Source organism: Manis pentadactyla, chromosome 12 (assembly GCF_030020395.1).
Source record: "Manis pentadactyla isolate mManPen7 chromosome 12, mManPen7.hap1, whole genome shotgun sequence".
NCBI lineage: Eukaryota > Metazoa > Chordata > Mammalia > Pholidota > Manidae > Manis > Manis pentadactyla.
Window position 1 is genome coordinate 64,006,867 of NC_080030.1, and position 27,264 is coordinate 64,034,130.

Below are 27,264 nucleotides of genomic sequence, written 5' to 3' on the forward strand. Positions count from 1 at the left end.
TCTTTTTCTTTTTTTAAAAAAACATAGTTGTGAAGTAAAGGTAAAAAAGGAAAAGAAAAAAAAGTACACATGTCTAAGTTAAAAACTGAACTTCCAAACTGGTTTCCCGTATTACCAGATGGAGGCTTTGGGGAAGTTCCTTAATCTCTCTGAGATTCTGAAATGAAGATGAGAAAACCTAGCTCCTCATGTAGGTGCCTAAATGTATAAGGAAATTCACTCTGCTTCCAGGCAAATTTTTAAGAAAGTTCCTTCCATCATGTGATCTTGCTACCACATAAGCCAGCAAATTTGATCAAAACTACCCAGAAGCAGCTACGGCATTCTTGTCTTAGCAAAGGTCACGGGACTGGCAGGAAAAGAAACTGGGACTATACTAGACACAGCCTAGTATCACCCCCAAGCCACCCACTTGATTTAAAAATCATAAGCAGAAAGTATTAAATAATTTAAAAGCTATTACATTAAAAACATACTTCAGAGTACATTATGGCACAGAGAATGAAAAATAATAAGGCAAAGGGAAGAGGAATGTGACTACAAGAGTACTGACATAAATATACATGCAGCCACACTGCTCACTTGTATTGTTAACTGTAAGTTAAAGGTATTCCAATGCACTTCAGTCTAAAACCTCCCCAGGCTTCATTCTGAACCCAGCCACAGAAGCCCAGTGGCGCAAAGTACTCTTGACCATAGAGGCTGCTCCTAGAAAGGTATCATCTTTTAAAACCTACCTCAGTGGCCTGACCAGAGGTCTGTATATGAAAAAAGTAAGTTCCTTGCCCCTGTAAGGTCCCTTCAGTATTCTGCAACTCTGAACAAAACCAAGGGTTAGTAATCCCCTGATGTAATGCCCATCCTTAGTGGTCTCAGTGTGTCTATAAAAAGAAATCTTTATTTACAAAGTACCATCTAAATATACTTCTTTGTTTTGGTTCACGAAAAACAATAGGAAGTTTCATTTAAGAATCATTGGGGAAGATGGCGGCGTGAGTAGAGCAGCGGAAATCTCCTCCCAAAACCACATATATCTATGAAAATATAACAAAGACAACTCTTCCTAGAATAAAGACCAGAGGACACAGGACAATATCCAGACCACATCCACACCTGCGAGAACCCAGTGCCTCATAAAGGGAGTAAGATACAAGCCCCGGCCCCGCAGGAGCAGAGCGCCCCTCCCCCCAGCTCCTGGCGGGAGAAGAGCAGGCAGAGCGGGAGGGAGACGGAGCCCAGGACTGCCGAACACCCAGCCCCAGCCATCCGGGCCAGAGTGCAGACACAGTGCGTGCCCAGGGGGCCCTGGATACTAGGGAAACAGGGCAGCAAGAACAGTGAGCAGGCACCGGAGGCTGGGCGACAGAGGACATAAGAAAAGCGAGCGACCAATTTTTTTTTTTGCTGTTTTGTTTTGGCGAGCGCTTTTTGGAAGTCTTAAAGGGATAGGGACCCCAATACTAGGGAAACAGGGCAGCAAGACTGGTGAGCAGATGCCTGAGGCTGGCGCCGGAGAATAAAGAAAAACAAGCGGCCACCTTTTTTTTGTGTGTGGTTGTTGTTTTCTTTTGGCGGGTGCTCTTTGGAAGTCTTAAAGTGACAGGGCGGGACACTTAATCCAGAGGTAGGGAATCCGGGGTTCTCTGGGCACCCTAACCCCTGGGCTGCAGGGAGCAGGGAGGCCCCTTACGGACATAAATAGCCTCCCAGCAGCTCCTGCTCCAACGCGACTCCACCATTTTGGAGTAGCTGCCCGAGCCAGGCCACGCCCACAGCAACAGCGGAGATTAACTCCATAGCAGCCGGGCAGGAAGCAGAAACCCTGTCTGCGAGCAGCTGCCCAGCACAAGCCACTAGAGGCCGCTGTTCTCCCAGGAGAGGAAGGCCACAAACCAACAAAAAGGGAAGTTCTTCCAGCCGTCACTCGTCCCAGCTCTGCAAACTATCGCTATCACCATGAAAAGGCAAAGCTACAGGCAGACAAAGATCACAGAGACAACACCAGAGAAGGAGACAGACCTAACCAGTCTTCCTGAAAAAGAATTCAAAATAAGAATCATAAACATGCTGACAGATGCAGAGAAATACGCAAGAGAAATGGGATGAAGTCCGGAGGGAGATCACAGATGCCAGAAAGGAGATCACAGATATGAAACAAACTCTGGAAGGGTTTATAAGCAGAATGGATAGGATGCAAGACGCCATTGATGGAATTGAAACCAGAGGACAGGAACGCATAGAAGCTGACATAGAGAGAGATAAAAGGATCTCCAGGAATGAAACAATATTAAGAGAACTGTGTGACCAATCCAAAAGGAGCAATATCCATATTATAGGGGTTCCAGAAGAAGAAGAGAGAGGAAAAGAGATGGAAAGTATCTTAGAAGAAATAATTGCTGAAAACTTCCCCAAACTGGGGGAGGAAATAATCGAACAGACCACGGAAATACACAGAACCCCAACAGAAAGGATCCAAGGAGGAGAACACCAAGACACATAATAATTAAAATGGCAAAGATCAAGGACAAGGAAAGAGTTTTAAAGGCAGCTAGAGAGAAAAAGGTCACCTATGAAGGAAAACCCATCAGGATAACATCAGACTTCTCGAAAGAAACCCTATAGGCCAGAAGAGAATGGTATGATATATTTAATACAATGAAATAGAAGGGCCTTGAACCAAGGATACTGTATCCAGCACGACTATCATTCAAATATGATGGTAGGATTAAACAATTCCCAGACAAACAAAAGCTGAGGGAATTTGCTTCCCACAAACCACCTCTACAGAACATCTTACAGGGACTGCTCTAGATGGGAGCACTCCTAGAAAGAGCACAGCACAAAACACCCAACATATGAAGAATCGAGGAGGAGGAATAAGAAGGGAGAGAAGAAAAGAATCTCCAGAGAGTGTATATAACAGCTCAATAAGCGAGCTAAGTTAGGCAGTAAGATACTAAAGACGCTAACCTTGAACCTTTGGTAACCACGAATTTAAAGTGGTTATAAGTACATATCTTTCAATAGTCACCCTAAATGTTAATGGGCTGAATGCACCAATCAAAAGACACAGAGTAATAGAATGGATAAAAAAGCAAAACCCATCTATATGCTGCTTACAAGAAACTCACCTCAAACCCAAAGACATGTACAGACTAAAAGTCAAGGGATGGAAAAACATATTTCAAGCAAACAACAGTGAGAAGAAAGCAGGGGTTGCAGTACTAATATCAGACAAAATAGACTTCAAAACAAAGAAAGTAACAAGAGATAAAGAAGGACACTACATAATGATAAAGGGCTCAGTCTAACAAGAGGATATAACCATTCTAAATATATATGCACCCAACACAGGAGCACAGCATATGTGAAACAAATACTAACAGAACTAAAGGGGGAAATAGACTGCAATGCATTCGTTCTAGGAGACTTCAACACACCACTCACCCCCAAGGATAGATCCACCGGGCAGAAAATAAGTAAGGACACGGAAGCACTGAATAACACAGTAGAGCAGATGGACCTAATAGACATCTATAGAACTCTACATCCAAAAGCAACAGGATATACATTCTTCTCAAGTGCACATGGAATATTCTCCAGAACAGACCACATACTAGGCCACAAAAAGAGCCTCAGAAAATTCCAAAAGATTGAAATCCTACCAACCAACTTTTCAGACCACAAAGGCATAAAACTAGAAATAAACTGTACAAAGAAAGCAAAGAGGCTCACAAACACATGGAGGCTTAACAACATGCTCCTAAATAATCCATGGATCAATGACCAAATCAAAATGGAGATCCAGCAATATATGGAAACAAATGACAACAACAACACTAAGCCCCAACTTCTGTGGGACACAGCAAAAGCAGTCTTAAGAGGAAAGTATATAGCAATCCAAGTATATTTAAAAAAGGAAGAACAATCCCAAATGAACGGTCTAATATCACAATTATCGAAATTGGAAAAAGAAGAACAAATGAGGCCTAAGGTCAGCAGAAGGAGGGACATAATAAAGATCAGAGAAGAAATAAATAAAATTGAGAAGAATAAAACAATAGAAAAAATCAATGAAACCAAGAGCTGGTTCTTTGAGGAAATAAACAAAATAGATAAGCCTCTAGCCAGACTTATTAAGAAGAAAAGACAGTCAACACAAATCAACAGTATCAGAAACGAGAAAGGAAAAATCACGACGGACCCCACAGAAATACAAAGAATTACTAGAGAATACTATGAAAACCTATATGCTAACAAGCTGGGAAACCTAGAAGAAATGGACAACTTCCTAGAAAAATACAACCTTCCAAGATTGACCCAGAAAGAAACAGAAAATCTAAACAGACCAATTACCAGCAACGAAATTGAAGCGGTAATCAAAAAACTACCAAAGAACAAAACCCCCGGGCCAGATGGATTTACCTTGGAATTTTATCAGATATACAGGGAAGACATAATACCCATTCTCCTTAAAGTTTTCCAAAAAAAAGAGGAGGAGGGGATACTCCCAAACTCATTCTATGAAGCTAACATCACCCTAATACCAAAACCAGGCAAAGAGCCTACCAAAAAAGAAAACTACAGACCAATATCCCTGATGAACATAGATGCAAAAATACTAAACAAAATATTAGCAAACCAAATTCAAAAATACATCAAAAGGATCATACACCATGACCAAGTGGGATTCATCCCAGGGATGCAAGGATGGTACAACATTCGAAAGTCCATCAACATCATCCACCACATCAACAAAAAGAAAGACAAAAACCACATGATCATGTCCATTGATGCTGAAAAAGCATTTGACAAAGTTCAACATCCATTCATGATAAAATCTCTCAGCAAAATGGGAATAGAGGGCAAATACCTCAACATAATAAAGGCCATCTATGATAAACCCACAGCCAACATTATATTGAACAGCGAGAAGCTGAAAGCATTTCCTGAGATTGGGAACTAGACAGGGATGCCCGCTCTCCCCACTGTTATTTAACATAGTACTGGAGGTCCTAGCCATGGCAATCAGACAAAACAAAAAAATACAAGGAATCCAGATTGGTAAAGAAGAAGTTAAACTGTCACTATTTGCAGATGACATGATACTGTACATAAAAAACCCTAAAGACTCCACCCCAAAACTACTAGAACTGATATCGGAATACAGCAAAGTTGCAGGATACAAAATCAACACACAGAAATCTGTGGCTTTCCTATACACTATCAATGAACCAACAGAAAGAGAAATCAGGAAAACAACTCCATTCACAAGTGCATCAAAAAAAATAAGATACCTAGGAATAAACCTAACCAAAGAAGTGAAAGACTTATACTCTGAAAACTACAAGTCACTCTTAAGAGAAATTAAAGGGGACACTAACAGATGGAAACGCATCCCATGCTCGTGGCTAGGAAGAATTAATATCATCAAAATGGCCATCCTGCCCAAAGCAATATACAGATTTGATGCAATCCCTATGAAACTACCAGAAACATTCTTCAATGAACTGGAACAAATAATTCAAAAATTCATATGGAAACACCAAAGACCCTGAATAGCCAAAGCAATCCTGAGAAAGAAGAATAAAGTAGGGGGGATCTCACTCCCCAACTTCAAGCTCTACTATAAAGCCATAGTAATCAAGACAATTTGGTACTGGCACAAGAGCAGAGCCACAGACCAATGGAACAGACTAGAGAATCCCGACATTAACCCAGACATATATGGTCAATTAATATTTGATAAAGGAGCCATGGACATACAATGGGGAAATGACAGTCTCTTCAACAGATGGTGCTGGCAAAACTGGACAGCTACATGTAGGAGAATGAAACTGGACCATTGTCTAACCCCATATACAAAAGTAAACTCAAAATGGATCAAAGACCTGAATGTAAGTCATGAAACCATTAAACTCTTGGAAGAAGACATAGGCAAAAACCTCTTAGACATAAATATGAGTGACCTCTTCTTGAACATATCTCCCCAGGCAAGGAAAACAACAGCAAAAATGAACAAGTGGGACTATATTAAGCTGAAAAGCTTCTGTACAGCAAAAGACACCATCAATAGAACAAAAAGGAACCCTACAGTATGGGAGAATGTATTTGAAAATGCCAGATCCGATAAAGGCTTGACGTCCAGAATATATAAAGAGCTCACATGCCTCAACAAACAAAAAACAAATAACCCAATTAAAAAATGGGCAGAGGAACTGAACAGTTCTCCAAAAAAGAAATACAGATGGCCAACAGACACATGAAAAGATGCTCCACATCGCTAATTATCAGAGAAATGCAAATTAAAACTACAATGAGGTATCACCTCACACCAGTAAGGATGGCTACCATCCAAAAGACAAACAACAACAAATGTTGGCGAGGCTGTGGAGAAAGGGGAACCCTCCTACACTGCTGGTGGGAATGTAAGTTAGTTCAACCATTGTGGAAAGCAGTATGGAGGTACATCAAAATGCTCAAAACAGACTTACCATTTGACCCAGGAATTCCACTCCTAGGAATTTACCCTAAGAATGCAGCAATCAAGTATGAGAAATATCAGTGCACCCCTATGTTTATCGCAGCACTATTTACAATAGCCAAGAATTGGAAGCAACCTAAATGTCCATCGATAGATGAATGGATAAAGAAGAAGTGGTACATATACACAATGGAATACTACTCAGACATAAGAAAAGGGCAAATCCTACCATTTTCAGCAACATGGATGGAGCTGGAGGGTATTATGCTCAGTGAAACAAGGCAAGTGGAGAAAGAGAAATACCAAATGATTTCACTCATCTGTGGAATATAAGAACAAAGGAAAAACTGAAGGAACAAAACAGCAGCAGAATCACAGAACTCAAGAATGGACTAACAGGTACCAAAGGGAAAGGGACTGGGGAGGATGTGTGAGTAGGGAGGGATAAGGGGGGGAGAAGTAGGGGGGTATTAAGATTAGCATGCAAGGGGGGTGTGGGAGAAAGGGGAGGGCTGTACAGCACAGAGAAGGCAAGTAGTGATTCTACAACATTTTGCTATGCTGATGGACAGTGACTGTAAAGGGGTTTATAGGGGCACCTTGTATAGCAGAGAGCCTAGTAAATATAATATTCGTTATGTAAGTGTAGATTAATGATACCAAAAAAAAAAAAAAGGCAGTTCCTGTGTGGTGACCTCCAATGAGTTCTACACAAGGGTATAAAGGGCATATAAAAGTGTTGGCAAAGGGTCTGTTTGTGTTTATACAGAGGATCAAAGCCTAATTGGGCTACTCCGAAAATGAACTAAGATACGATATGAAAAAGAACTTCCAACATCAGCACTCTCTGGAAGACTCATGCCAGAAGATGATCATCAAAAATCCCCAACAAAGATCCACGCACTGCTACAGCTGTAGATGCACTCATTCCACCAGTTCCCGGACTTGCCATGGGAATGAAGAAGGAGCTATCTAAGCTGGCCTGTGCATACAGTAAAACAACAAATTTGACTGGATCTATACTGTTGGAACTCAATCAAGAATTAGGAGAAGTGCAAATTGTAGCGCTCCAAAATCTTACAACTACAGACTATTTACTGTTAAAAGAATATAAGGGATGTGAACATTCCCCAGGAATGGGTTGTTTTAATTTGTCTGATTTCCCTCAGACTGTTCAAGTTCAGTTGGACAATATCCACCATATCATAGATAAGTTTTCACAAATGCCTAAGGTGCCTAACTGCTTTTCTTGGTTTCACTGGAGATGGCTGGTAATTACAGGTATGCTTTGGTTATATAACTGTACTCCTATTATGTTAATGTGTGTGTGCAATTTAAGTAGCAGCTTAAAACCTATACATGCTGAAGTTACTCTACAAGAAGATATGTCAAAGAAATAATCGATCTTCCCATGTTTTCTTCTGCCTACTACTTCTATAGCTTTTCTTCTTCCTTCCTAATTACAACCCTTAAATAGAATTCGTGCCTCATATCAAATTTACCGAGTATCATAATTCTTCCAAGTGGTAAAGACACCTCAAGACAAATGCTGGGCATGGAAGCTACAGGGCATAAATATGCAAAGAAATAAAAAGCTAACCATTTCAAACAATAAGGCTTCTCTCTCACTTACCAACTTTACATTTCCCTGTATGGCCCCGGATGATGACTGGTTAGCCAGAGACGGGTAAGATTCCTCAAGGGAGGAACAACCTAAGACAGGCACAGTTGCAGGGGGGTCATCAGGTGAGAAATTGGGGATCAACAGAGGTGAGGCTTAGAACCTCACCCCCCCTGTTCTGAGAGAAATCTTCTGCATACGTGGATGTTTTATTGCCCTTGTCTAGCTTGGATTAACACATAGTCTACAGGCACACACCTGATCATCTACATTTGCTCTCTTACAACACTAAACTATGTTTTCTACCTTTATCTTGTATCTACCTACCACTTCAGCATTTTATTAAAAGTAATAATAATAAAGAGAGAAATGTGGTATTCACATATAAATCAAGGATAAAAACCAAATGAGTATTCATATTTGAACTGTTTATAGTTCATAATGCATGAGCAAAACCGAAAGTTTCTGTGATGACTGCCCTTGTACTGTTCACCATGTAACTTATTCACTATGTAAGAATTTGTTCTCCATGTAAGAACTTGTTTGTTATGCCTCAGAAGATTGGAGACTGACGAAAATTAGGGTTGGGGTGGATTAATGATTGTGCCTTGAGCATTGACTCCCCTATACAGAATTTTATTGTTGTTAACAACCATTTGATCAATAAATATGAGAGATACCCTCACAAAAAAAAAAAAAAAAAGTACACACTTCCAATGGTAAAATAAATAAGTAACCGGGATGTAATGTATAGCATAAGGAATATAGTCAAAATATTGTAACAACTTGGTATGGTGATAGCTCGTACCTAGAATTATCATGTATATAAATGTTGAATCACTATGTTGTACACCTGAAACTAATGTAATGTAATATTGTGTGTCAACTACCCTTCAATAAAAAATAATTATCTACAAAAAAAAAATAATAATCATTGGCCAAAATAACAGTTATAATTATAAACAGGATTGCTCAAAAATAAGTAAAAGCCAGAAGTTTGTATTAATGTCAACACTGGAGGCCTGCGGCAGGCAGCCGATAGCTCAGACTCAGAAAAAGATACATTCTTTTTGGACTCCTATTATTTTTTTTAATTAAACAGTGGCTAATACAAATTGGAGAGATCTGGCACACATAATTCGTATTTCAATTTCTTTGAAGAAGATGGGATGATGGGTAACACCAGGCTCATGTTCCCACATAGCAACGTTTGGTTGGAGGTACAGAGAGAGCTCACCCCAGCTGTTTCCTAGAGCAGGTGGTAACACTGGCCCCTGAGCTTCCCACCATCCATTTCTGTTAGGCTCCTGCAGGCATTCAGGCTTGCAATAATTACTGTTTCTGCACACTTACTCCCAAACACTGTGCAGCACCCATGGGCAGGGGCTGATTATTCTGCAGTAGAAACAGGCCACAAGCTATCCTCTGAAGTGTTGGCACTCACTCCTCCCACAGGAAACACAGCCACCACAGTGAAGAGCTCACTTATAAAGGGGCGGATTTTTTTTCTTGAGCTTAGGTCTGGCTATTAGTCACTGATTAACTCAAGGCATTTGCCAAAGCAGGTTACTGAAGTTACTGAAGGGTGGCTGCCTAGTAGGGTGCCTCCGAAGTTGATGATGAATTTCTAGAACTTTAAGTTAATGAAACAAAAAGTAAAATGACCAGGAAAAGAATGAGAGGAAGCAGTATCACTTCAAAACCTTGTAAGGTATTTAAAGAAAGAAGTGACAATATTGACATAAATGACTAGTAATCCTGTAACTCATATTTGGTTCAGTAGTTTTCCAAAACTTAAAACTTGTGATAAATACAAAGAGAGAAGATAATTCCTTCAGGGATTCGTTTGGAGACCTTTTCTGTTTTTTATTAATCACATTTTTACCTTCAGACATACATAAGAGCAGAGTACACCGGTGTGCTTTGGAGGGTTCCTATTCTGAAATAAACCTGTTTTGGCTAACCACAGTCTAAGCTGCTGTAGAAAGCAAAGTACTTTAAAGACTATTCAAGTGTCTTGGCACTAACAGTCATTAAAGATTTCATTTAGCCCTGATCCTATTAAAAGCAAGGTGAATTTTGATCAGAAAATTCAGCATTAACTATGATAAAAAATTTCATGCTAGAAAACTAGGTCAGTTTGTGATTCCTTTAATTCCTTTTTTTTTTCTGTAAGGAAAATGCTCTTAAGAGTTTAGTCTTCAGGGTCCTTAGGATTTGGATGTCTTCCCATTGTATTAAAGTTAATAAGAAAATCAATTTTCTTTCTTATGAATTTACTTCTCATTAGAAAAGTAATGCATGCTCACTAAATGCATGCATAGGATTTTAAATGCCTGAGAAAGATACTTTTAAGTAAAAGTAGTTTATAAAGTAGTGAATGTGTTTGTATGTATATGTGTGTATGAACACACACACACAATTATTAATCCATGCATAGGAAAAAAGGCCAACGGGCTACACAAATGAAAATAAATTGTAGTTTGTGTAATGAACTATGAGCTTTTCCCCCTTCTTTTTGTTTTGCATTTTTCTAAATATGTAAAATCTATGCATCACTTTAACTATAAAGAATAAGTTTTTAAACATTTTTATCTATGAGTCTATAGGCTAATTTGTTCATGCACCCAACTAACATTTTGGAGTATATTATGTAGCACACCTATGCTGTTTCGAGGACACGATGTTTTTAAGACTTGGTCTCTGTCCTCAGAAGGTGTGTCCAATAGGAAAAAAGCCACAAGTAGTCCACATCCATACAAGAGTGAAGTGCTATGACAGAGGCAGGAGTACAGTACATCTAAACCAGACGGGGAATGTTTCTGAAAGGTAACATTTAAACTTTTATATGCATTTCAGTGGGCAGGTAACTGGGGGATGTCGGGCATCCCAAGCAAGCCAGCCAAAAAATCTGATTCACATTCTTAACATGGAAACACGGCCAGCTGTCCACTGAAGGGGCAGAATGGGAGCAAGAGATCCTAGGGATGTTGAATGGATAGAATAAGCTGGACATGGTGATTGTTTGACCAGTGTAGGGAGATGACTGAGAAGTGAGATTATGCCCACATTCTGGCTTTGGGTATTGAATGGCTGGTGGTACCAGTTACTATGATGGAGAAACAGGAGGCCGGAGCTGTGGGGACAGTGGCAGGGACAAAGGTGGAAAGAAGAAACCCAATTTAGGGCTTGATCTGTCTTGACTTTGATTCATGGATCAATCCTAACATTGAAGACTACTAGATGTATGTGTTTGGGTTTGAGTAGAAAAGTTCTAGACTGAAGATAGCTGGAAATGACTGGCATATGAGAAAGAAATAATCAGGTGCAGGCAATTGTATATGTAGTGAGGAGAGGTCATTTAAGGGGTACCATTTAATGAGGAAACAGGAAGAAAAGGCTGGGAAGGGTTGATAGAAGGGAAGAGGATGTCAAAGAAATGGGTGATGTTCAGTGATGTCAAATGCTACAGAACGTTAAATAAGAACAAAATAATGCCCCTTTGATTGTCACAATATGGAGGCTGCCTAATAGATCCTAGCATTCTAATCCAAATCCAAAGCGTCAAGATGTTCAGGGAAGTTCCTGGCTGGGTACTCAGTATGCTTACAGGCTCTTAGGTGGTTTTAGTGCAAAGCTAAGTTTGGCCCCCATTGATCTAAGCCCTGAATTCTATGCTACCTTTATAGTTTCTTATCTGTGAAACAGAATACATTCCTGCACAGGCTTTAGTCAACATTTCTGAATTTAGAAACTGAGATTGCTTCTGTAAGGGAAAAGGTGCCAGACTTTGATTCCTCCCTCAATGTCTCTGTGCCTGTGAGCTGCTTACCAATCAGGTGTAGACTAGGAAAGGACAGTAATCGCTAGTGTAGGGAGAAATCACTGTAGGGTGAACTGTTTGGGGGAACAGATTTGCACACATAGAGGAAAGTGAGGAACCACCAAAGTTCAGGAACACAGCAGTTTTAAAAGGATCTAAGTTAGAAAGATCCTAGATTTACAGGACAAAGCCCGTAAGGTGACCAATCTCGGTAAAGCTGCAGATTCAGGCAAAGAAGGAAAAACTAGAAAGATAGGCCAGTCTGCAAAGGACTTCTAAAAATGAAGAAGGGGCTTAGACTTTAATCCTGAGGGCTTAAGATATTTTTTCTGTGACAATATGACAAGATAAAAATGTCTATTTAGAAGATTATTGTGGCCATAAGTTCCAAAATACATTTTAAAGGGAGGAACTAGAGAATAGTAAGTGGCAGCTTAGATTCAAGGTACTGTGTTCAGGGTATGAGTCATGTAAAATAAGGTACCTGGACCTTGTGATACTGGCTTCAGAAGGTGGAATTTTTCTGTGTTGGCTTGTTTTTGGCCAGATAACCACTGTAGCACATAAAAGTTAATTCTAATAATGAGCCAATAGTAGAATTAGCTTGCAACTAAGTTAAAACATCTATTATCAGAGAAAGGATATTTTAGTTGTCCTTTATTTCCATACAGTGATTAGACCACCTTAATTCAATTAATGAGCCCCCATGGAGTATCATCCATTGAGTATGAGTCATAGCCTCTCCCTATAATTGCTGAGCTGCACCTAGCCAGATGGACAGCGGGTTAGCAACATCCAAGGAGGTGAACAAATGGGGTATGCTGCAGAATGCTCATTCCTTCATGAGCCAGGAAATGACTTTTCTTTGAGTACCCCTCTTCCACCCCCCATTTCAGTGATATGTCTGCCCAAATACAGAGTACAATTAATACAGGGTAAGATTAATATAGTTTCAGCCTGCTCTGGTGTCTGGTTAGGAGAGAGATTTGAAGTCAAATGGATTTGAGTATAAATTCTGGATTTTTTATTTGCTAATCTGAGTGTTGAAAACAATTGTGTTCCACTTTCTCATTTATAAAATATGAAATACCACCACATGCCTCACAGAACTATCATGAGTATTAATTAAGTGAGAAAACCTAGGCAAAGTACCATCTAAAGTACCATGTTTAGGACAAAGTTAGGAAGGGCACCAACTGAGCACCATGCCTGCCCTCTTAGGTATCTCTGACTTAGAACTGGGGAAATTGATAGTTGGCCTGGTGAGTTAATTTGTTATTCCCCTTTGAGGTTTTAAAAGTGGTGATCCTGCTCTGGGTGGTAAAGATATCACTGGAGCATCATCTCTAAGGAATGTGTTCAATCAGAATAATTTGATGCATTTTATAAAGTTGCTGTTTAGCTGCTGGAATTATATCAGGGTCCAAGGCAGCTTAGACCCATAGTTTAAAATGACTAAGATTTCAGATAAATGGCACATCATGGAAAGCTCAGGACTCATTATTTTCAGGCTTTACACTAATTATTTCAAAACTAAGTGTGAACATTTCTGAAAGATAAAAGATACAAAGATAGATAAAGGGTAGATCCTGCCTAGGATCTGCCATTAGTCAGTCACCCCTAACCATACACTATGGTTTTGATGGCTGAAAGGTTACATACCTAGTTTTCATATGTATGGCTGCTACTATCAGAAATGTGAAAAAGGGAAATAAATTCCAAATTGCATTTATTAAAGTAAAGAATTTAAAACCAACAGATAAAACTATAATAGTATGTAAATATACATATGGAAATCCAAGTAATCTCACAGAATTAAAATGTAATTAAAGATACATTTTAAAAAATCAATTACATTCTATTATACTGGTACCAGGAAAAATAGTAGAGAACAGAAAGTAAAACTAAGAAATTTTTATAAAGAGAGTATTTCAGTTAAGAGAATAACAACTATGAGCATAAGGCTCTACTCCAGATAGAGGTGAAAACTACCTACAGAATTTAGTTAACTATGAAATACCTATTACTTGGCCATGGGAAGAGCTTCCCATTGAGTCTCTCTGGGGCAAATGCTGGCCTAAAGAAAAGGCACCCTTTCTAAAAGGTCTTGACCGTGTGGAGGGTAGGTGACCATGGATAACTCTGAAGGCCACACATATATTACAGGCAGTACTACTATTCTCACAGAAATTGGCTCTGAGAAATACATGTATGACACGGACGGTACTTTTTAAAAAACAAAATTTTAAATACCCACATGCTGTGGATGCATTACTCATTTCAATTTTGAAAGTACAAAAAACCCTACTATTAATAAAGTTCTTGGGAATTTCCATTATCCTTGACATTATGAAGGAAAATATGTTTTCTAAAACAGAATCAACTTAGTACATGATGAATTTATTCTGAATGTGGGCAGGCACAAAATACATCTAATATAATTCAAAGGGCTTGCTGATCTTAATTAGAAGCTGATTAGACAAACATGGTATTTTAAGTAATTTTTATTAAGTATATATATATATTTGTATATCACGGTATAAGTAATTTTTTTATTATTAAAGGATTCATGCAGAATAAAAATCCTCAGGGTACTACTGAAGTTACTCAACTTTAAAATAAAACATTTCAAAGCTATATTTGCTTCCTTTTTTATCAGCCAAACTGATAAACATAAAGACTCCTACTACTTAGATTTGCCAGCCTGTGGGGAAAAGGGCACTCTTATGCTAGTGGTGTATAAATTGGCACACACATTCACATGCCTTTAAACAGATCCTTTTGACTTGACTATCTGAACAATTTTACAAACATGCTTAAATAGCACTGCTTATAATGGCAAAAAATTTAGAACAACCTAATACCTAAAGCAGGAGCATGATTAAATCAATAAGAGAACTTAATAGTAGTGCTAACTATATAGTTTATATACATATAATAACACACTATTTGACATGGAAAATGTGCCTAACGTATTAAATGGTGAAAAAAGTAAATTGCAAAAGATTCTGCTCCCCTTCCCCCCGACAACATGTCTGTGTGTTCAAGTGCTATTAAAATTATCTTGGCATAATTATTTTCAAATTTAAAAAATTTTTTTATTTGCCTACAGGCTCTTCCTCTCCCCTTATGTAACCCTCCTTTTATTAGCTTACTTATTACACAAATTACACTAAACAATTAATTCAGCTTGGATTTACCATTTATGCATGACTTAGCAAATTCTACATAATTCCTGCTACTGAATTCCATTACCAACTTATTTTAAAAGCTGGATAATATGAAGTCAATTATTATAACTTCTGAAAACTTCATTTCAGAGACTGAGACCATAAATCATTAAGAGACGAGGAAGTCTGAACAGGAATTATTCCTTCTAAAAAAGGAAATCTCTTAATATTAAGTAAAACAAAAGACAACTATATTTCTTACATAGAGCAGTATCCAAATCTATAGAATACAATCACATAATTAAGTCTCTAGAAAGTGCTAGGCACAATTTCAACAGCTTTTCCTAAGCTCCTCAGTGTAGAGTCCATGTCTTATTTATCTAAACCTGCACCCAGACATACGTATTCTTAATAAGTGTTTGTTCACATATGATCTAGTTACTTAATACAGTGACTCATTTTTTAAATTAACAAATTACATTCCAACTGGATAAAGTGTCCCATTCTAGAGCCCACAGTTCCTCAGGATTCTCCTCCATCACTGCCTGATTCTGTGGCTCATTATTCTACTGGCCAGAGCAGGGCAGCCCAAGATGCTATGCCTCTTCCAGGACAGGGCACGTATTGTCTTCCTGAATTTCCAAAAGCTTCTAGCATAAGCCTGTGCAAAGTGAAGGTGCAAAAATAAATGCTTGCCAATACCATCAACCTTATTGTTTGTATACTCTTATCATTTTAGGACTACCTCCAGATAAAATATTTCTTTAGGTGCAGTGGTGTTGCTTCTACAGATATAAAACTATAGATTAATAATAAGTTTAAAAACCAAAGAAATAGGGTTTAGTAAAGGAAATAAAGTATTTGCAGATGCATAAATGCTACAAATATAATCAAGTACAAACAAGTGTTAAGTAGTTGAATGCCTACATTATTTGGCTGGTATGGCTCACAATCACTTTCAGAATGGCATATAGGCCTGGGTCAAATGGTCCAATACTTGACCAGCAGTTTTTCATGTGAAGTGATTTTGTCTCAGAGGACATTTGGCAATGTCCAGAGACACATTTGGTTGTCACAACTGGGGAAGTGCTACTGGCCACTCATGGGTAGAGGCCATGGAAGCAGCTAAATGTGCTACAACACAGAGGACATCCCCTCACACAAAGAACCGTGCAGTCCAAAATATCAATCGTGCCAAGGAAGAGAAATCCTGTTTGAGATGACTGAAATAAGATGAAATGATTCGTGGTCAGCATGTTTGAATCAGCACCAAGAGTGGGACTAGGAAGAGCCTGAATGTCTCAGGTTTATAAATCAACCTCTGAGCACTTCGCAAATCACCCAAGCACCACACTGTTATCCTTTGCTGATGCAAAATAAGTATACCTAATTCTGCAAACTGCAATGGAGCTCGGGGGGCGGCATTTTAAGCTTGACATGCACTTAATCCTCAGTAAATGTGCACACGTCTCAGGTAGTGGCACACAGGTGTGCAAGAAGAAACCACAAGCTCTCCTAGGTTCGTGGAGGTCTCAGCCCTTCTGAAAACTTCAACCAAGTTAAACAAAACTATTTTGAAGTACTTAGGCAGTTTTTAACTACTTCACAGCTCTAATTTCTAGTATCTAAAATTTAAGACCAAGGATTACCAGGGGAAAAAACATAAAAAACAAAGCAGATAAATAGAGTCTATGTGGAGGTTCCCATCACTGCTTCCCCCTGCCTTCTGCACTCACCATTTTCTTACTTTGTAAACTGTTCATTTGGGATGGCATTAATGAAGCCATAGAGCACACTGTAAATGAAGAAGGGATGTTTTGGTACATGACAACAAAAAAGGAAAAAAAGAAACACTTTAAACAAGTATAGGATAATAGAGAAGAACAGCAAAACACAGTTGTGAGGTTATGGCGGTATCAAAATACTAATCTCCTGTGACAAGGGGCACTGGTGCATTAAGAGACAGAGACCTGCCAATGAGTAAGCAGTCACATCCTGAAAATCTATGAGAGGTCACTCGAACCTAGAAAGGGAGCCACTGCCAGGCTGACTTCACTCTGCTGCTGAAACTCTAATGGATGTAAGGATCTGGTAAACAAAGGCAAGAAAAAATGCTCAGTTTGATTACCAAGGGAATCCCAAAATTATCTTCAGAGTGAGGAAAACACTGCATGCCACTTCTTAGCTCCTTAAGGACTTTGTTGAACCTTATGTCTGAAAGATCTTCATAAATTATGATTTCTTATTTCTTACTGTGCATTTGGAGTTCAGGATAGGAATTAACTGTAGGACTGCTCCATCTTTTCCAACCTTAAACTAAAATGTGGCCTCCGTTAGGATAAGTAGACAGGGAAATACTTTAAAGAGAAATAAAAGATTCTTAACACCTACATACAAAATCTATAAAGGAAGAATTAAAGAAAAAGTTCCTAACATCTATAGAAAAGAATCTATCATTAACACATTGAGATATAATGCTTCCCAGAAAATCCTTGGTTGATTAATAATTAGCTCAAGAAAGAAAACTAATTATGTCAGGTTAACCAAAGGCAGGTAAGTCACAGACACTATAAGATAAAATATAATGGAATTCAACAAGTGACCTACTTTAAAAAGCTCACAAAAACTTCATGTAAGAGGTCAAAGAGAAGCACTATTTCAGCATCACAGATTTCTTCTGGGTTAAAGAATGACACTAAGATAACTGTACATGTGGGGTTGCTATACTTATTCTAGAATGGTCCTTGGTGCACACAATATCATTAAAGATAACAACAGACACAGAAAACAATTTCTTTACATTATAAACAGTTTTTCCAGAGAAAAAGTGATATATTGATAAGTCATTTTTCTGGTGGACCCGGAAAGTCTCCATTACCCACAGTGTGGTTGAAAGTTTCAGTGCTATTTTCCTCGCCTAAAAAATTAGCAATTGGCTTTCATCCCTAAGGTAATGTCCAGTGTGAAATTTGATTCCAGAACTTGGATTTGAACAGAGCTTCAGAAATTTATATTGCTTCTGTGAAAATATTTTTAAATAATAAAAGATACATTTTCTGTTTTATCTCCTCCATATCCCTAGTTTAAAGTTTCAGTGAGGTATGGAGGGGGTTATAGGAATAGGTAGAGAAGTATATCACATAAACCTAACATAAATTACATTTAACAACCATGCTAATGTGGGTCTGTGTCTAACACAGGGAAAAGAAACCATCAAAATTAATAGCTTGCTGAGTGTAATGTTCTCAGCAGGTCCGTTAGCCAAAAGGTCTGCTCAGATGATGATGTTCGATGACTAGGTGGGAAGAGGAAAAATGTGGGGTTTTTGCCATTTTGAAAATGAATTGTGAGGCCTCTGTAAAGACATTTTTCTTCTACCACACATAAAAAAGGAAAACATAATTTTTTCTAAAAATAGTATTTCCTAATTATTTATATTGTAAGATGTCCTTTGAGATGTACTAATGAAGAATTTCTATGCCATTCTATGTGCTATCCTAGATTACAATATAACCAATAAAACTGCTTTTTTGGCAGTTTAAAAATACAAATCTCCTTAGAGGTGCACAGCCCCTAGAACCCGCCCAGGTGATCTCGGGGCGCACGTCTCATGATGCTGTCATAGGGAGTCACACTCCCTGCATAAGGCCAAAGCAATCTTTAGTTACCCGGAATATTAGCACTTTAAAAATGACAACATGCCTCTCTACTGCACTTAGAGGGGTTTGGAATTGCTCCATGATATTCCTTTTTTATTAACAGAAAAGCACTTCTAATTACTGGTACCTAAGAATGTATAAATCTTCCTTCATTTAAAATACTGCTTGGGTAGAAACTTATAAAAGCAGTTCAGCATGAAGATGACCTCAAATTTGCTATACTGAAACCACCCTTTAGCAGAAAGCTACTCAAAAAATACCTTTCTAGACATTTTAAAATGTAAAGTTAAGAGAAATCTCTTATTCAAGAATAAGTATTTTAAGATTAAAAAAAATGAGATGCAATTAGAATCTCATTGCCCAGCATCTTCCATTTTAGCCCACACTCACCTCTCCCGAGGAACAGCAAACCAGTATTCTGGTTGCTTTTTTCGTTTGCCATACTGCTGAACCATGGCTGCAGTGTGAGTGGCAAAGGATTTTCTCATTGGTTTTCCTACTTTAATGCACAGAAACATGGGTGGAGTCTTGCTTTTCTCTTCTTTTGAAGGAAGTATATCTAAATCACACATGAAAAAAATCTTCCTCAATATTGACAATATTGGTGATAATGAAGTCTATCAACTTACAAAGATTAGTATCTGATCCCCACTTAGTGATAGCAAGTCAAAACATATGGCAGAAACATACATCACCATCATGTTAGAGGACTAATTAAAATTTTCAGACCCTCTTTAGCACAAAAGGAAAAAGCTTTGAAAGTTTCAGGGTGTTCCACATCACATGAGATGCTACATCCTGGAAACAGCATAAAAAACAACACAATAGCAAATAGTGGGAAGTTGTGACAATTCACAAGAATGTAGAGGATGGCAACCCAGGATTCAATCACACCATATGGCAATTCAGTTTAGAACTGAGTTATCTACAAAAACATTTCAAACTCCTTTAGATTTAGAAGTTCATGGTAAAAAGGGGAGTTACTTGAAAGAGTAAAAGAAAAGCAAATTACTTTCAAAATGTCATCTATGTCATAGTTCAAGTTCCAAAATAGATAGCATACCTAATCTTTTTCCCAATTAATGTGTCAGGTAAAGATAAGCTCTATTGAGAAAACATTGTTCTCAAGTAATTGTACTATGTTTGCTAATGCATGTGCAAGTTTCAGAAAGCCAACCAGAAGACAGAATATAAAGATATTAAAGAAAAATAACTTACCTTCAATGGGTACCTGAATTCTCTTTAATAGCCATAACTGAATTTCAGATTTATTATCCATTTGTGCACCTTCACAGCTGTTGACCAGCGTAGGTTCTGAAGAGAAGTCTAAAGACTCCTTACTCCTGTTTTCTTCTGTAGAAGAGGCCAGTTGCAGTGGGAGGGGTGCTCTGTCTTTCACCCACATTTTATCTGGCTCTTTATTGCCCTCAGTTGGGGCATCACCTGCCTGGGGAAGAGAACTACTAAGGGTGATGTCTATTCCCACTTGCCCAATACTTCTGCCATCACTTAATTCTGCCTTCTGAAAGTTTTCAGATAATGGTGGCCCTTCTTTGTTCTTATTAAGGTAATATTCAATCAGTTTAACTTTATCTAAATCTTCATGTATATGCAGCGTGTTTTCCACCTGGCTTTCTGGGGAACCAGACTGCTTGCCCACCTCTGGCATTATATCTTGCTTCTCACACGTTTCTAAATCCAGGGCCCCCTTCAGTTCAGCATCACTCTCGGGTCCTGACAAATTCAGGGCTGACTGCACCTGCATTTCTGTGGCAGAGGCGACTATTTGTGACTTAGCCTTCCTTAGCTCTTCCGTGTCAAGAGAAAGGCATTCCTTGGAGGGGTCTATTTTGTCTAGTCCACTATCAGTTTGAAAAGAAAGTTCTTCCAAGTCAACGAAGTCATCATCTTCCCCTAAAAGGGAATTTTCTTTGGCTATAGATTCAAATGCAGTGTGAGTATCAGAAAGCTCCTTGCAGACCTTGGTCACTCTGGGAGAACCATTGGTTGCCTCAGTAGAGGATTCCAGTTTCTTTAAACTGCCTGACACAGAGCTGTCTGGGGGCTTCATATATGTGTACTCTGTTGACTTCTCCAAAGTGCTTGTTGATTTGGAATCTGAAATGATGGTCCTCTCTCCATTCTGCTGCCGTTTTTCCTTGTTGAGAGATTTGAACTTACTGAATGGGTTGATATCCTTTTCTGAAGCCAGGTCTTCCCATTCTCCAGGCCTGTACAGAGGACAAAGATCCTGAGGTAGGTCACTGTTGGGGGAAAAATGGTGGGTGCACATGGACTGTTAAAACAAAACCAAAAACAAAATGGAGGAAAGGCAAAGACCAAAATAAAACCCAACCAAAAACTAAAACATAAATATATTGCAAATTAAATTTATGTTCAAATGATTTCAGAATCAGGAAATGAAAACAAGAAACTGACTTCAAAATGAAACACAAATCAAGTGTAAGAAGTGGTAAAACAAAGAACCATGAAAGTTGCATATCCTACTAGAAGTACATGAATGATTTTTGAAGCCATTTATGAAAGTGGAGATGTTACCCACTAGATTTTTAATGATGAAATGATATTTCTGATATTCATGAAAGAAAGGAAATATTTTAGTACTAGGACTAAAATACCTTAAATAGTCAAAAGACTATTTTCATAAAAGAGAATAAAAACCAACTGCATTAATTCTGAATGACTCACTGACTGAGTAGCTACTCAGTTAACTAAGCTCTCTAAAGTGACTGACCCCAAACCCTAATTTTGAGTCTCATGGCTTAAGATCTGATGCTTCCATTAACAGACATCATTCTACTCCTGAGAGATATGCAAGAATAAGCTTCCACTATTATTGTAGACATATAGCACCTGCTCCATTTTGTTAAAAATTTATAGAAAAGTAAATCAAATAAGTCTTATAATACTTAAATTTCTTAGGTTTAATTTCTTAACTCTTTCATTTTATAACAGTATCATTTTACTTTATGACAATGAGCAATTGGTTTATCGGGTGAAATGTACTGTCCCGGGCTACAGTCAGTTATTTTTCCTTACTAACAGATGATTTACTACCCAGATTTCAATTACACAAAAATATTGATTAAACATGTTTTCCAAAGTTTAATATAAATGGTCAAGAAAGATACTTTTTAAACTATGACTGGAAATACCTTGAGCAACCCATATTTTCACTTACCTTACTATTGAAACTAGGTTAAAACAGAGATAAAAACCCTTTATAAAACTAATATTTTTCAGACTTCAGAAATAATTTTATTTTCTAAAAAGGCTACATCATATTCAGGTAATACTTTATTATTCTGGCTTTGAAATTATTAATGACAATAAAACAACAAAGGACCAGGAAGTTCTAAGTTACAAGATTGTCCCCCCAAAGTTATTTTGTGAATAAATCACTTACATGGAACAGCCATGCTTTATCCAATAGAAAATAACAGCATACATAACAGTTAGGCTCTGATAAATGCTTTAAAAAGTCTCTTTAATGCATAATTAATTTCAATTCAATAAGCATTCAGTAAGCCCCTAATGCCCTATGCTCTAAAACTACCGTGACAAGTGTCTGTTCTACAGGAACCTGCAGTCGTAAAAATGTTCTACACAATACTAGCATCCCAGGAGATAATAAATCCCAGAGTCAAATAAGTTAGTGTAATGTGGCATAATTTCCATTTTAGGACCTCAAATCTAATTTGGCGTATTGAAGACTATAAGAAGTCCAACAAAGAAACAGCTCTGCACATACTTGGTTAATAAGCAAAACTTTCTTCTATGAAATTCCAAGCCCCTTTCTCATCTCTTCTTTCTTTACCTAGCTTGACCCTCACAAAGAACATATCTGCACTCTAATCAGCCTCCTATATTACCATGTCTGCCCCTCCCTTCTTGTTTGTATCTAATCCAAGCTGGGATTTATTTAGCCATCTGTTTCTTCTGCACTGCAGCTGCCAAGCACCATGGGGCCGAGTACACACAGGTGCCAACTGGCCCGATTGTTAATGTTTTCTAGACTCAGCCAGATCCTTAATGATGATCAATGATCTCTTCAGTTGTTCTCTTCCTATTCTCTGTGGCAGTTGGAGTGATAAAAAATACAGAAAAAATACCAAGTCTGAGGGTGAGGATGGAGAAATTTCACACACACACACACACACACACACACACACATACACACACACACTTTTAAAAAGTATTTGTATATTGCAGCTAGACAATTTGTACTTCTTGTTTTACCATTCAACTTTTAGGAATGAAATTTAAAGGGATTTTTAACTTCTAAACAATTGATGGAATTCTGAAGTCATACTAAGTTCATTTCACACTGATTCTGCTCACAGATTCTATCTTGTTCACTGGTACACATATTGTTCATGAGACTGAACAGTCTTTCTACACCTGCAACCAAAGCAGGAATAGGGCACGACTTTGAAAGAAATTCAGCATGTAAGGAGCCAGTTCTTAACTCTTCTCTCTCCCTCCAGCTACAGCATTAAAACTGTCTTCCAGAGCTCAATCTCACAATGAAACGTTTCTGTCAAGAAAGGTTCTATCTTCCCTTTCTATTATTAAAAAGGATACTTAACATCCTAAGCTGAAGACAGGCAATAGCACTACTCCATTAGCAGCCATCATTGGGTAAGAATGCCCGTAATGCCTGGCCACCCACTTCCAAAAGGAACTACATCTTTACCTATTCTTATCTTTCCTCTCATCGCAGAAAACCCAATATTCATTCCTTCTTTCCAAAACTAACTCCTTTCCTCACCTCCTCTTCTTCTCTGCCTCCATCTAACATTCCACAGCAGTTGGACACTTCCTCACCCGGGTTCTTATGAAATGCTGTGTGTACTTCTATGTGTACAGTGCCACTGAATTATCACTTCTGTCTATGTGTCTGGGCAGGGGCCATGGCCCACTCACCTTCACATATCCACCACACAAGAGGCATTAAGATGCATTAGAAGCCTCAATCCACAAGGATAACAAGATTCCCACAGAAAAGTGAACAGCATTTCAGATATGAATTAAAGGTTCAAATAACAGCCTACACTTATTGGGCATCAGGCTATTTTCTGTGGGTTTTGGTATGTCAATACATTTAATTCTTACAACAGCCCTGTAAGCTGAAGAACACTATCAATTCCATTTTACAGAGAAGAAAACAGGCTTGGGATTGAGTAGCTCATGCAGGTCATGGAGCCGTTAGGGGCAGAGCTGGGGAAACCCAGTCAGTGTGGCTACAACCTTATCATGATGCACGGCTGCTGGCCTGCCACGTGGCCTCCTGAACCCCTTACTTGGGCACTTGTGGCAGAATTTAGAAACCACTGCAGTGTCTATGCTCTGGTGGTGGTTTCCTTGGCTTGGACTTGGGTAAGGGCCAAGTGGGTCAGATGCAAAGGACTTTAAGAGTTTAGGAGAACCTGCCAGGGTAAACACCTAAGGACTCTGTCTGAGTTCATTCTCTAGTTACCTTCCCTTCTTTGCGTGAGTCCCAAGAACTAGTTTCCCTGTGTACCATTGGGACTCCCTGCTTTGCCTCTACCTCCCCATCCCTGAGGGTTTCTAAAGATTTTTAGTGCTAGCATATGTAGGGAAACAGAAACACTGACAAAATGACAGAATCAGATTATCCTCAGAAGTGAACTGATCTGAGCTTTCTTAACCCTATTTCTCTTTCTTCATGGGGAGCTTCCTTCTCTTTTACAAAAAAAAAAAAAAACCAAAAAACCCCAGTCTTCAGTTTTACAAGGCAAATATAATCATGACTAAAGCAATACTCATCTACAGTTCAGAGAGAAAGCAAACTAGTCTTATTCTCCATTTACTCATCACCTAAAGTATCTGGCTACAGGGGCAGTGACCTCTGCACTGTCCACTCAAATTTCCCTTCATGCAGGATTAAGGGAAGACATGAGTTGGAAAGACTGCTGATCCTAGAATTTGAATGTAGAAGAGCATAATTCTGTTTAACAACTAAACTGAGAGAGAAAGACTATTCTCCCACTGGTAATCAAATTTTTTCATAGAAACTTCATCTTTTATAAATGTATTAAGAACAAGCATTGCTTTCAGAAAAAGAAGCCAAACAAATACCATTTTTATGTGGTTTTTTGCTTTTCTCCTTTCATTTTTATATGTTCAACTTTTCCCTGTCATTGACTTTACTATTTTCATTTCCTCTCATTTCTCTATTTCTTGAATTTAGTGTACAAATCTCCCACCTTCAAATTCACCTCTACACAATCTCTCACTCCTGCCAACACTTTTGCTTTTTAACTGTATTTAATACTCTCAACACCCCCTTTTTTTCTAGTAAACAAAGAAAGGTCTCTTACGATGGCAAGGCATCTTTGATCTTCATGTGGGAAATGTCATTGTAGAGGGCAATGGAAACGACCTCTTCCATGGGGCAAATGAGGCCATACTCTTCACACCCATTTTCAATGACCAGGGGATCGGACTTGTGAGGGTCAAACATGATGTTATTAGGGGTGACAATCATGACGCCTCCGACCACACCCTGCAGGAGAGAGGGACAGGACAGAATCACCACAGGTGGAAATGCAACCACTACAGCAGCTTGGATGAGTGTACGCTGCCATTCTATTGACTTCAGTGAACCATAATATCTTATATGATAATCACATCCCTTTCAAGAGGGCTGGAGAAACAGGCAATGCGGGGTATGATTTGTGAGGCTGTGAAAATAGACTTTTCTCAGTTATGGCAGTCAACCGAGCCTGCTTCTGGCCCAGCTGCTGCAAAAGTACAATTGGGGTGGGATCTTGGGTTACACATGTATGTCTCAGATTCTCCAATGCCCTGGCTGTAAGATGAGAGGGGCCTCTCAAGTGCTTTCTTTATCGAGGACTGGGTGCTTTACAGTTCACTCAGCACGTTCACCACATGTCCATGGCACCATGCTTAGGCAGCAGGTGTCCTGGAGTTATGGTGCCAAAGAACAATCCTAATATCCATTTCTAGAACGTTTAGAAAGCCCACCTCCAGCAAATTAGGTACAAGTAGGAATATGCCATTTTTTTGCAGCCAGAAGTAAACAGCTGAACTATGGGAATTAAAATTGAAAACCAGTAGTTTGGCAGAACTTAAAAGCCTGGAGCTGGGTCAATTTACATTATAGACCTTGATGGCCACAGGGATATTATCTGCCAGAGACAGCATGATACAGATGACTCCCTTTAGGTAAATAATTTATTTTGATACTCTTAATTACTTAAGTGATCATCTTTGCAAGAAGTTTTGCATTTCGGGTATTACTTATTCTTGGTTGCAAAAGTCATACTGTATATCAATAACATTTTCCTATCTTTTGGAACCTGGTATGAAGTCTCTCTTATGAGCACATAAGATAATTTTTTATATCTCAACATAAGCCCTGCTTTAGAGATTTATTACACGTTGGATTTGTTCTTTGTAAATAACCAAACAACCCAAAAACTAAACACACAACCTATTAGACATGTTTAATGCCAGCATCTCCAGCAGCAGGGAGTCTGACTCCAGAATTTGCCCTTAAACACATACTATACTGTCTCCCTAACAACTTATAAGCCAATAACTGAGATAAAACGATAAATCCAAGGTCAACAAAGAATCACATTTCCACTCAATGATCACATTTCCTTCTATAAGGAATCCAACAGGGAAAACAAATGGACACTTGTGAAATCTTGAGCTGAAACTTTGGGTGAGGTATTTGAATGTAGCCTGCATTCAGTAATGTGGAACCTAGTTTAGTTTTCCATAGAGTCCAAGAAAAGGAAACAAATTACATTGCCATATACCTTTCCATCAGTGAAGTATCGACAATTCATTTTTAAAAATTTTACCACGCCTGGCTCATCTTCTTCAGACGTAGATGATAAGACTCTTTCAATGGGTTTTAATGCCTTTCTTGCTAAGTCAGCATCCTTTAGAAAGCAAAATTTTCCAAAATCAAATAGAAGCACTTTTTCAAAACAAATCATTTATATAAATCAGGTTACATACGCTCCCTGTAAATGACCTATTTCTGTTTAACATAAAAAAGGCAAATGTCCTTCAACAGTATCGCAAATATAACAATAAGTACCCAAATCAAACTAAGATTTTTTTAAAGTGCCTATGTATGAAACCAGAAAAACGACTTATAAAATGTCTTTAGAACATAACCTAACTGAACAAATTCACATTTGATTTATGGTTTCAAATTCCCTTTAGAAAAAGGAGTAAAAGTTGTATAAATAAATGACCAGTTTGAGAGTTTACCTTCATACTTTCATGTAAACAAGGCATGCATTTTTGCCTTTAGACCTTCAATGTTAACAGGTTTCTTCTGGATTGGATACATTCTTTCAATTGATGACAATTCCCTTACCCCAGTCCTTTGGGGAAATTTCAGATGAAATCCCATGAACAATAACATGTAGAATTCTACAACTCAAAAATGTTTTGGATAAACATGAACTTCAGTGCAT

General features: G+C 38.4%; 1 protein-coding gene across 7 annotated transcripts in view; it reads right to left on the reverse strand.

Annotated features, from left to right (window-relative positions):
- NCOA7 (nuclear receptor coactivator 7) overlaps positions 1-27,264 on the reverse strand; it is a 152,801-nt gene that overhangs the window by 32,478 nt on the left and 93,059 nt on the right. For 6 of the 7 annotated variants that reach the window (XM_036903886.2, XM_036903890.2, XM_057489285.1 and 3 more), the window contains 4 exons: positions 26,593-26,718; positions 25,123-25,307; positions 19,976-21,021; positions 19,148-19,316 (listed from right to left, as the gene is read on the reverse strand). In XM_036903886.2, the coding sequence (XP_036759781.2) occupies positions 19,148-19,316; positions 19,976-21,021; positions 25,123-25,307; positions 26,593-26,718 (1,526 nt within the window). The remainder of the gene's footprint in view (positions 1-19,147; positions 19,317-19,975; positions 21,022-25,122; positions 25,308-26,592; positions 26,719-27,264) is intronic. The other variant, XM_036903891.2, reaches the window with a different exon arrangement.